This window comes from Nerophis ophidion, linkage group LG08 (assembly GCF_033978795.1).
Source record: "Nerophis ophidion isolate RoL-2023_Sa linkage group LG08, RoL_Noph_v1.0, whole genome shotgun sequence".
Lineage (NCBI taxonomy): Eukaryota > Metazoa > Chordata > Actinopteri > Syngnathiformes > Syngnathidae > Nerophis > Nerophis ophidion.
Genome location: NC_084618.1, coordinates 60,207,185 through 60,219,366, shown reverse-complemented (window position 1 = coordinate 60,219,366; position 12,182 = coordinate 60,207,185). Strand labels below are relative to the sequence as shown.

The 12,182-nt window shown below is 41.7% G+C and overlaps 1 protein-coding gene and 1 long non-coding RNA gene across 4 annotated transcripts in view; one reads left to right on the top strand and one right to left on the bottom strand.

Annotated features, from left to right (window-relative positions):
* raraa (retinoic acid receptor, alpha a) overlaps positions 1-12,182 on the top strand; it is a 397,302-nt gene that overhangs the window by 181,163 nt on the left and 203,957 nt on the right. For 2 of the 3 annotated variants that reach the window (XM_061909159.1, XM_061909160.1), the window contains one exon: positions 10,765-11,317. In XM_061909159.1, the coding sequence (XP_061765143.1) occupies positions 11,164-11,317 (154 nt within the window). In that variant the 5' untranslated portion in view covers positions 10,765-11,163. Of the gene's footprint in view, positions 1-9,192; positions 9,309-10,764; positions 11,318-12,182 lie in introns of all 3 variants that reach the window. The other variant, XM_061909161.1, reaches the window with a different exon arrangement.
* The window catches only part of LOC133558076 (uncharacterized), a 50,883-nt gene that overhangs the window by 1,885 nt on the left and 36,816 nt on the right, over positions 1-12,182 (bottom strand). The gene's annotated exons all lie outside the window — the stretch shown is intronic.

Below are 12,182 nucleotides of genomic sequence, written 5' to 3'. Positions count from 1 at the left end.
GTTGACATTGTAGTTCCTTTCAAGCTAACATCGTTTAAAGGGGAATATTATCACAATTTCAGAAGGGTTAGAACCAATAAAAATCAGTTCCCAGTGGCTTATTTTATTTTTCAAAGTTTTTTTCAAACTTTACCCATCATGAAATATTCCGGAAAAGGCTTTAAAGTGCCTGATTTTCGCTATCTTTAAATCCATCGTCCATTTTCCTGTGACGTCATTTAGTGATGCCAACATGGCGGATAGCACAGCAAGCTATAGCGACATTAGCACGGATTCAGACTCGGATTTCAGCGGCTTAAGCGATTCAACAGATTACACATGTATTGAAACGGATGGTTGGAGTGTGGAGGCAGATTCGGCGATCGCCTTCTAACCAACGATTGAGTGTCGCAGGGTATCCATACATCTCTGTGCCATGTCTGTCGTAGCATCGCCGGTAAAATGTGCGGGAGCAACTTAAATCCGTCGATTGGTAAGTGTTGTTTGGCATTGAATGTGGGTGGAGTGAAAGGCTGAATGCAAATATAACTACAAATGTACATACAGCTAGCCTAAATAGCATGTTGGCATCGATTAGCTGGCAGTCATGCCGCGACCAAATATGTCTGATTAGCACATAAGTCAATAACATCAACAAAACTCACCTTTGTGATTTCGTTGACTTTATCGTTGGAAATGCATCTGCTTTGAGTGTCGCAGGGTATCCATACATCTCTGTGCCATGTCTGTCGTAGCATCGCCGGTAAAATGTGCAGACCAAACGATTAGCATGCCGTGCTAATCGATGCACACTCCACATAAATCAACTTGAATCCGTCCCTGATCGTGTTGTTACACCCTCTGACAACACACCGACGAGGCATGATGTCTCCAAGGTACGGAAAGCAGTCGAAAAAACGTAAAATAACAGAGGTGATTTGACTCGATGTTTGTAATGTGTTTGAGAAAATGGCGGATTGACTACCTCTGAGAGTGAACAATAGAAAGGCGTTTATCCGCCAAAATTCACCCATTTTGAGTTCAGAAATCGGTTAAAAAAATATATGGTCTTTTTTCTGCAAGATTAAGGTATATATTAACGCTTACATAGGTCTGGTGATAATGTTCCCCTTTAAGGCGGTCGGACTTATTAAAGGTGTGACCACAAATGATAAGACATATTTGAAAGTAACATTTTTAGCTGATGTGAAATTTATTGTGATCATCTCAAATAGCAACCTCTATTAACGTTGATTAAAAAATAAGATTCACCACACGTCACTGATTATAACCAATTACCGTGGGTTAAAATAAAAAATGCTGTTAAAGCTATTAGTCTAAAAGACGTTCGGCTTTTACCCCTCAAGCCCTGACCGTCGCACACCTCACTGACGAGGAGGTCTGTAGGACAACAATCAATAAAGGTATGCCAACAAGCTAATTAATTGTTCATTGTATTTTTAATGGTTATTCTTTTCTCTTTAAGGGAATACAAATGTTATTGGTACTTGAAACTTCGGAACCATAGTCTTCGTAAATTGGAAGGACATGTTGCATGGAAGCCTATTTCTCAAACAAATCATACATTGTAGTAGTGCGAGCACATTTTTGGAGAAAGTTTTGCTTTGGAGGCAGCACAGTGGGACAGTGTTTTGATTTTGTGCCTCACGGTATAAAGGGTTCGATTCCCAGGTCTTTCTTTCCGTGATAGCGTGGGTTCTCTGTAATTACTCCAGCTTCCTCCCACCTTCAAAGAGTGCCCTTTTGCAGATTGTAAATACAATTGGATGTGGTTTAATAATAAATTGTAATCAACTAATAAATAATAATCATCTTGTTTTTCCATTTTACTGGTACTTTAAGAGATCTATTCTCACGTTTGCGCTAAGTTTAAAAAAAAACTTTTTTCTGATTCCTAGTGGCTCACCCAGCAGACACGCTCACCCCACGAAAATGATGCAAAGGGCTTAAAAGGTGAATGAAGGCAGGCTCATTAATATTGAGGTGGACTTTGCCGTGACGCATTTTTTTATCGACTGCGTTAAAATGTAACACGGAACGACACAGGAGTTCCTTCATACCGACAGCCATCAGACTATATAATGCATATGTTCCCTCTTGACTGCACCTAAATGTAGAATATATGTAGAATATATTTATATCATTCATATATTATATATTACATATATAATATATGTAGCTGAGATAGGCGCCAGCGCCCCCCCGCGACCCCAAAAGGGAATAAGCGGTAGAAAATGGATGGATAGATAATATATGTCATATATCATTTATTATTATTATTGTTTACTGTGAGCGAACTGTGGTGCTGAATTTCCCCCAGGGATCAATAAAGTACTTTCTATTCTATTTTAAAAACTCAATGTTACGACGTTGAAGGTTTTCTCAACGTGATTGATGCTCCTAATGGGTTTGTCCTGGTCTGTATGCGCTTGTACTGGCATCTCGGCTGCAGGTGCTTACGTACACTAAACAAGCGGCAGCAGGCAGCAGAACATGTCTTCCTTGACCCCCATTCTGCATTTACAAGAGTTCATCCATGATACCCTGGTGTGGTTCATGCGGCAGTGCCACATTCCTGTGGATCAATGTTCATGCTAAGACTCCATCCATCCATCCATTTTCTACCGCTTATTCCCTTTCGGGGTCGCGGGGGGCGCTGGCGCCTAACTCAGCTACAATCGGGCGGAAGGCAGGGTACACCCTGGCTCAGACTCATTCCCCTATAATCAGAGTTAGCCTCTCACCGACACTTAAATGGCTCATTACGGAGAAAGAATAAGCTGGTGTTGTGACAAGCTGCTTGGAAGCGAAAGCTCCTCTCTTAATCTTGTTTATATTGTGATGTCAGCGTACCTCTTGATAGCAATTAGGTCCTCTGGTGTACTTGTGTTTTCTGCTCCGATAACAACGCTCCCCTTCGATGGAAATAAACTCTGCAGCACAAATCTCTAGCGGTCCCGGGAGTGGCACCTCGGGTCTCACCCGTGGCTTCGGCAACTCATGTAATTAGCCAAGTTTCTCTTTTGTCTGTGTGTGTGTTTTGTTTTTTGCCTTGTCTCCCACGCTATTTTGCAGCCTGTCACCGTTAATGAGCAGCGCGTGGATGAAGAAAAAAAAGTTGTACACAGACATCACACACCCACTGCTCTCTTCACAACTTTAACGCCCCATTAGGTGATTAAAGCAGATGGGTTGTTTTCCTATGGTTTCAGACCAGACATTACCATTAATTAGCCTGAAAACAAAAGCAGTGTTTAGCTCAAACACTCAAGTTCAAAGAAAAACAATTGCTTAAGGAGCGTGCACACTTGTCATTTTTGGTCAGGTTGAAACCGACTCTAGTCCGTTTGCTCTGTGAGTATGTTTTCTTTGGTCAGGTGTGAGCCCAATCTAGTACCAAAATGACAGGTCCATCAAACTCTTGGATTCCTGCGGTGAGGCAAGTTTGAACGCCGACCACACCAACGGACCAGAACCCGTTATGATGTCAACACAGCTGAGCTTAACCAGGTGTTAAAGTTAAAGGGGAACATTATCAAAATTTCAAAAGGCTTAAAAACAATAAAAATCCGTTCCCAGTGGCTTGTTGTATTTTTTGAATTTTTTTTCAAAATTTTACCGGTCCCGGAATATCCCTAAATAAAGCTTTAAAGTGCCTTATTTTCGCTATCTTCGAAACCACTATCCATTTCCCTGTGACGTCATACAGGGCTGCCAATACCATGGCGGTTACCACAGCAAGATATAGCGACATTAGCTCGGATTCAGACTCGGATTTCAGTGGCTTAAGCGATTCAACGGATTACGCATGTATTGAAACAGATGGTCGGAGTATGGAGGCAGATAGCGAAAACGAAATTGAAGAAGAAATTGAAGCTATTGAGCGAATAGCTATTGACGCTATTCGGCCATAGCGTGGGTGTACCTAATGAAGTGGCCCATAGTATGGCTGCCTTATTAGCATCGTCGGTAAAATGTGCAGACCAAACGATCAGGACTTTCGCATCTTGTGACACTGGAGCAACTTAAATCTGTCGATTGGTAAGTGTTTGTTTCGCATTAAATGTGGGTATCTAGTTTCAAATGTACATACAGCTAGCGTAAATAGCATGTTAGCATCGATTAGCATAGCATGTTAGCATCGATTAGCTGGCAGTCATGCCGTGACCAAATATGTCTGATTAGCACATAAGTCAACAACAAAACTCACCTTTGTGATTTCGTTGACTTAATCGTTGCAAATGCATCTGCAGGTTATCTATACATCTCTGTGCCATGTCTGTCTTAGCATCGCCGGTAAAATGTGAAGACACTCTGGTACATTCAATGGGGGTCTGGCGGAAGATTTCTTGCCAGTGGTGCAACTTGAATCCCTCCCTGTTAGTGTTGTTACACCCTCCGACAACACACCGACAAGGCATGATGTCTCTGGGGGTTCCAAAAAATACTTGAAAAAACGGAAAATAACAGTGCTGAGACCCGGTGTTTGTAATGTGAAAATGAATATGGCGGGTGTGTTACCTCGGTGACGTCACGTTCTGACGTCATCGCTAAAAGACAGATAAACAGAAAGGCGTTTAATTTGCCAAAATTCACCCATTTAGAGTTCGGAAATCGGTTAAAAAAATACATGGTCTTTTTTCTGCAACATCAAGGTATATATTGACGCTTGAATAGGTTTGGTGATAATGTTCCCCTTTAAAGTACACCTGATAATCACAGACACACTGGGTGTGGTAATATTACCCTCTGCATTTGACTCATGCCCTTGTTCCACCTCCTGGGAGGTGAGGGGAGCAGTGAGCAGCAGTTGTGGCCACGCTCGGGAATCATTTTGGTGATTTAACCACCAATGCCAGCCCTTGATGCTGAGTGCCAAGTAAGGAGATAACGGCTCCCATTTTTATAGTCTTTGGTATGGTCGGGGTTTGAACTCACTACCAATCTCAGGGCGGACACTCTAACCACAAAGCATAGCAACAATCAACAGAAAGGTAATTGAAAGAGTAAAATACATTAGTAAAACATACCGAGCGCTCATTACAGTTTGGTGAAGCTGTCTTCTTGCAAAAATTTTGGCCTCCTTTACATCAGGGGTGTCAAACATACGGCCCGAGGGCCGGATCTGGCCCACGAACAGGTTTTATCGGGCCCGCGGGATGAGTTTGCTAAGTATAAAAATGAGCCGCAATTTTTGAATGAAAGAAACTGCTGTTCAAAATTTGTCCACTGGATGTCGCAATAGCAATTTTTTGTATCTTTGTAGATGATGTTACATATGTAAAAAAAAAAATAAACCACATGATGTTAGTGGGGCTTCACGGTGGTAGAGGGGTTAGTGCGTCTGCCTCACAATACGAAGGTCCTGAGTAGTCCTGGGTTCAATCCCGGGCTCGGGATCTTTCTGTGTGGAGTTTGCATGTTCTCCTTGTGACTGCGTGGGTTCCCTCCGGGTACTCCGACTTCCTCCCACTTCCAAAGACATGCACCTGGGGATAGGTTGATTGGCAACACTAAATTGACCCTAGTGTGTGAATGTGAGTGTGAATGTTGTCTGTCTATCTGTGTTGGCCCTGCGATGAGGTGGCGACTTGTCTAGGGTGTACCCCGCCTTACGCCCGATTGTAGCTGAGATAGGCGCCAGCGCCCCCCGCGACCCCGAAAGGGAATAAGCGGTAGAAAATGGATGGATGGATAAATAAAAACAAATAAAGATAGAATATTATCTACCGCAACATGTAAGTGTAAAAAAACAAAACCCAACAACATTATGATTTATACATTTTCAGAATGTGCTTGTTCCATTTTTAAACAAAGAAAACAATCTGGAATTGTCTTCATTTTTAAGTTATCGTGCCGCGATTTTACCAGTAATCCCACTTGGGAGTAGATTGTTCTCCAAATTGCTATTGTTAGCTAACAACACCCAAAACTAATGCGCATGCATGTATTACGTCCGTGGTTAATTACATCATAGAAGCCGGAAAAGGGCGGGATATGCTGTCGAAAATACATGGGAAAATGAGCGGCCTCTATCCGCATCTGTGTAAATCTTGCTAACAGCCCCTTTAGTTTTTATCTTGTGTTCTCACACTTATTTGTCTCATTTGCAAGTACTGTACTGTACTGTTGTAGACTTTACATGCAGTTGCAATTCCAAGACATTCGATGGCAATAGTGTAGACTACTGTGTGGTGCCTTAGCCAGGAAGTAGTCTTTGCCATTAAGTTGAATGTCTTTATCTTTTCTTTTGTTGAGTCCTGTAACATGTTTAAACTGCAAGCATTGTGTTTATTACACACCAGTTTTTTGATTGTAACGGCCTTCTTAATTGTAGTTTTCATTTCCAACTTTGGAGGTGTTTAAATCGCCATGTAAAATCGCTAATGCTTATCAATAGCACATCTTGATTTGTTGACATGGAAAATTGTAACATGCAACAAAGATATCAAAATATGACAGTTAGAATTTACATGAATCAGTACCGGGTAGTACCAATGAACTTTGGTCAGTACCTATATAAGTACCAAATTCTGTACTCATCCCTAATGATATATAACAAATATATCTGCAAACATTCAATTGTGAGAGATTGTGCAATTGAATAGTAGGCTCCGCTCACTGCAGCCTCATCTCAAGTGTCTGTCTTGTATTTTGTCCAGAGATTTTTATTTAAAGGGGAACTATGATGATTTTAATCTACATTTAAAAAACCTCTTTCTGGACTCGAACATTGATTCTCAAACTGTGGTATGCATACCACTAGAGGTACACCAAAGAATTACCTAAATAAATAATCAAACACAGTGTTACTGTTCAAACCGTGTTTAATGTTACATTGGCCAAAAATATAAATATACTTGTTAAATAAAAGCTCTGCCTTTTTTAATGAATATTTAGGCCTACTGCAGTACTGTATTTTAATCTTGATCATTATGGTGGTACTTGGAGAGCCAAGTGTTTTCCGAGGTGGTGGTTGGTGAAAAATGTTTGAAAACCACTGCTCTAGATAATATGTATTGGATATTCTTTGGTGTAAATTTTGCCCGACATTTGCTCCACAAGCATACATTCACCTTACTTTAAAGGCTATCCATATCTCTCTGACCTGCTCCATGTCGCCACGCCCGCACACTCCCTAAGATCCTCGTCATCCATTCATCTCACTGTCCCCTTGTATAAACTGTCCACCATGGGTGCCCGAGCTTTCAGCCGCCCTGCCCCTCATCTTTGGAACTCATGACCACCAGACCTTCGTAATATATACTCAATATCCCTCTTTAAATCAAAACTCAAAACACACCTATTCCTGACTGCTTATTCACTGTAAATCTTATCAATCTTATCCAATTGATTTTACTGTTCTGATTTTGTACGGTGTACTTGAGTGCCCAGAAAGGCGCATTATAAGTAAAATGTATTATTATATTCATTATTACTATTATTCATAACTCACTTTCTGTATGTCTCTAAAAGATGTTTGTTCGTGGAAACGTTTGCTGTTGATAGGAAAAAGCTGGCAGTGTCTCAGGTGGTTCAAATTTTGTGGATGCTGGCATGGTTGCAATTCATGATCCAAAAGCATAAGTAGGGGATAAATATTGCGATTGTCATTTCTAGTAAGTGTGCAACTATCGTGGTCGATTTAGGACTAAACACTCTGGAACACAGTACACAAAGCACACAGTATACTTAGGCCAGTGTTTTTCAACCACTGTGCCGCGGCACACCAGTGTGCCGTGAGATACAGTCTGGTGTGCCGTGGGAGATTATGTATTTTCCCTTATTTGGGTTAAAAATATTTTTTGCAAACCAGTAATTATAGTCTGCAAATGAAGTGTTGTTGTAGAGTGTCGTGCTGTCGAGAGCTCGGCAGTGACTGTGTAATACTCTTCCATATCAATAGGTGGCAGCCGGTAGCTAATTGCTTTGTAGATGTCGGGAACAGCGGGAGGCAGTGTGCAGGTAAAAAAGTGTTTGATGCTTAAACCAAAAATAAACAAAATATAAGTGCCCCTTAAGAAAAGGCATTGAAGCTTAGGGAAGAACAAAACTGAAACTGAACTGGCTACAAAGTAAACAATAATTGAATGCTGGACGACAGCAAAGACTTATTGTGAAGCAAAGGCGGCGTCCACAATGTACATCCGAACATGACGTGACTATCGACAATGTCCCCACAAAGAAAAATAGATACGACTGAAATATTCTTGATTGCTAAATCTAAGTAGATGCGGGAAATATCGCTCAAAAGGAAGACATTAAACTGCTCCAGGAAAATACCAGAAAAAGAGAAAAAGCCAGCAAAATAGGACCCAAGACAAGAAGTAAAACACTACACACAAGAAAACTCAAAATAAGTCAGGGCGTGATGTGACAGGTGGTGACAGTACACCTACTTTGAGACAAGATTATGGTTTAAAGTCGTATCCTCAGTTGACGTTTTACTGTCAACTGAGATTTGTTATTTAATGATTTCTGCTGGTGGAGTGTCTCCGGATTTTTTTCAACGCAAAAAATGTGCCTTGGTTCAAAAAAGGTTGAAAAACACTGACTTGGGCTATGTCAACACTAAGCCAGATAACCCTTTAAACTAATTATTTTTTAGCTTAAGCTCTGTTTTGGCCACAATAAACCATCGTTTAAGGTCCCCCTCCTTGGATCATTTTTTACACGGCTAAGTGCACCGTTTATTTTTTGAATCTCCGGCTTTTAGCTTTGTGTGGACTCATTGATCGTTTACAAACTGAGTTTGGAGAGGAAGTGACGGCAGAAAGAACGCGCAACAGCCAGTTTCATAATAAAGCGGTTTCGTAACTCTGAGCTAACCACTGGAAAGATGGAGGCGAGTCATCCACACATGCCCGTGTTTCTCCTTCTTCTACATGTACAGACACTTGTGGAAATCACACATTAATACCTTAAGAGAAAGCAATTGCGGCTATTTCAGATATAACACATCTCAGACGGCAAGAGAACTTTCGAATGTCCAGATCAGCTGTGATTCTACTTACTGAAAAACTTTGTCCCTTTGTCGAAGGAGAGCCGACGAGAATGCGGGCTCCCATGGATGTGATTAAAAAAAGGTAGCTTGTGCTTTGTGGCCGTCGAGGGAAGACTACGGAAAAGGGCGAATGTTTTTGGACTGGCAAAGCAGACTGTATCAGTTATTGTCCGTCATGTATGTTGCAGACTCAACGTCTAGGTCCAGAGTATATAAAGTCACCAAAAAGGAATGGACAATGAAGGTGAAGCCAAAAGAGTGAAGAGTGTCCTGACCAGATATCTACGTCCCTACATTGATTGATGTAATATGTTCATCACATTGTTTACTTTCACGTGTCCATTACAGATTTGATTAATTTATGATGTCTCAGGTGTGATTCACTACAATACACTGGATTCCAGTTAATTGAAATACCAAAACACTGGATATAGTTCAGATAAGAATTGTACACAAAGCAACACTGGAGGGTTGCGCCGACGGGTGGAGGGGTTGAGGGGGTCTTAAAGGCCTACTGAAACCCACTACTACCCACCACGCAGTCTGATAGTTTATATATCAATGATGAAATATTAACATTGCAACACATGCCAATACGGCCTTTTTAGTTTACTAAATTGCAATTTTTAATTCCCCGGGAGTTTCTTCTTGAAAACGTCGCGTAATGATGACGTGTACGCATGACGTCACGGACTATTAGGAAGTATGAGCGCTGCACACACACTCACAGCTAACAGTCGTCTGTTTTAACCGCGCAATTACACAGTATTTTGGAGATCTGTGTTGTTGAATCTTTTGCAATTTGTTCAATTAATATTGGAGAAGTCAAAGTAGAAAGATGGAGTTGGGAAGCTTTAGCCTTTAGCCACACAAACACACGGTGATTCCTTGTTTAAAATTCCCGGAGGTGAAACTTTACTATGGATCAGAGCGGTTAAGAGAACATGGTTCCCGACCGAATGTCAACCAGTAGGTTTCGGTGAGAAAATTGGTGTAAAAAGTCGCTTCTTACCGGAGATCAGCTGAGCTCGCGCCGTCCATAAAGCTGCCGTCGACTTCCCTTAAACACTGGCGTCAAGACACCCGTGGATACACACCTCCGACTATCAGGTACTGTTAAACTCACTAAAACACTAGCAACACAATAGAAAGATAAGGGATTTCCCAGAATTATCCTAGTAAATGTGTCTAAAAACATCTGAATCCGTCCCAATGCAATCGCGTTTTTTTTTTTAACTTGTTTTTGTTTTTTTGTTTTTCTAGTCCTTCGCTATCAATATCCTCAAACACGAATCTTTCATCCTCGCTCAAATTAATGGGGAAATTGTCATTTTCTTGGTCCGAATAGCTCTTTTTGTTGGAGGCTCCCATTAAAAACAATGTGAGGATGTGAGGAGCCATCAATCATGTGACGTCATCGTCTGCGACTTCCGGTAGAAACAGGGTATTTCTTTTAGCGACCAAAAGTTGCAAACTTTATCGTCATTGTTCTCTACTAAATCCTTTCAGCAAAAATATGGCAATATCGCGAAATGATCGGGTATGACACATAGAATGGACCTGCTATCCCCGTTTAAATAAGAAAATCTCATTTCAGTAGGCCTTTAAACAACCATTGTGTGTGTGTGGACAAGGATAAGGTTAGGTGGGATTTATCCTGAATAGTGTAGAATGGCCCTTATAGAAGTGTGCTGACCTAAGTATTCCTTTTGAACGTTTTCACAGTTAATGATCATTCTTGTTGCTTTTGTTTCTTCCAGAAACTGTGAGGAGGATAAGGGAGCCTGTCCCAGGAGAGCATCATGTGATTGATGTGAAATCCCAGTAGGAAGCATTCCTATCAGCACTGTTATCAAGGTCTCTTCACCTAACTTCTCCCTCGTTGGAACACCTGATAAGGAATGGCCGCCTCCCGCTAATCAGGTCTTTCGACCTCTTTCACCACAGCAGGATAAAACACAGTTTTTTGTTTTTTGCAATCTGTGAGTGATCCCTGAACTGGATTTTAACCTCTCGGCCGAACACTGTTGGATTATGTGCTGAATCAGCATCCCCATGGGGGATTAAATCAACCCAGTAAACCACACGGACGTACTTTTGCCTGATATAAAATACACAGGGTTTTTTTTGTTTTTTTAATATCCTGAGTGACAGGCATCATGGCCGGGAAGGGCAACCCGATGCCGGGCCCCCACCTCAACGGCTTTCCCATGCCCACCTACTCCTACTTCTTCCCTCACATGCTGGGGAGTCTGTCCCCTCCGGCCCTGACAGGTCTCCCCCTCAGCGGCTACAGCACGCCCTCGCCAGCCAGTAAGTCTGCCTGCTTCATTTCCCTTTGTCCCGCCTCTGCAGCGTCATTCCCCTCGCTCTTTAATTGTGTGTGAGCCAGCTCATGTGTGGTGAAGAGGCACTTTCTTCTCATCCCGCCTAGATCATTCCCGCTTGACAGACGTGTGTTGGTAAACAGGCAGCGCCAGCCACTAATATACGCCCACACTTTCAGAGCCCCTCCAGCGCTGTCCTTAATTTACGAGCCCACACACACACACACACACACACACACACACACACACACACACAACTATATAAACGTCAGCGTGGATTACAAGGAAATGAGACTGGACAGCCAGAAAGAAGCGTGTCTTATTGGAGGAAAACAAAAATTGGCAAGTGTTCCGGGAATAAATCTCCCTCATTCAATCATTGTTGCCGACAAGTTTTATTTGTGTTTTTTATTTTATTTTAGACAATCAATCATGAGCTGCAAGCGCAAAGTTTCCCGTCTAAGTAGGTGAAAAAGTTTGTTTTTTTTCAGAAGGAAATGTCGCCGCAGTCTGACAGAAATACCTGCGTTGGCATAAACAGCCTTTGAGCGATGTGATAGTAGAATATTATTACTTGTTTTTATTAGTGGAATCTTTTGTGTTGAGTTGAAGGAGACAAAATTACCACACCAGTGGAGGAGAGCCAGAATAGTTGTCTTCTTTCTTTGTTCATGGAAGAGGCACATTTTGTGCGTGCGCATCCATTACTGTTGCAACCCTATAAAGATGATTCTCTCAAGGATTTTATGTTGCAAAGTTTACTCGACTCAAAATAAATCAGTTAAGATGACTATAGTCCAGACCTGGGCAAATTAAAGCCTGTTGGGCTTTTCAATCTGGCCCGCTGGACA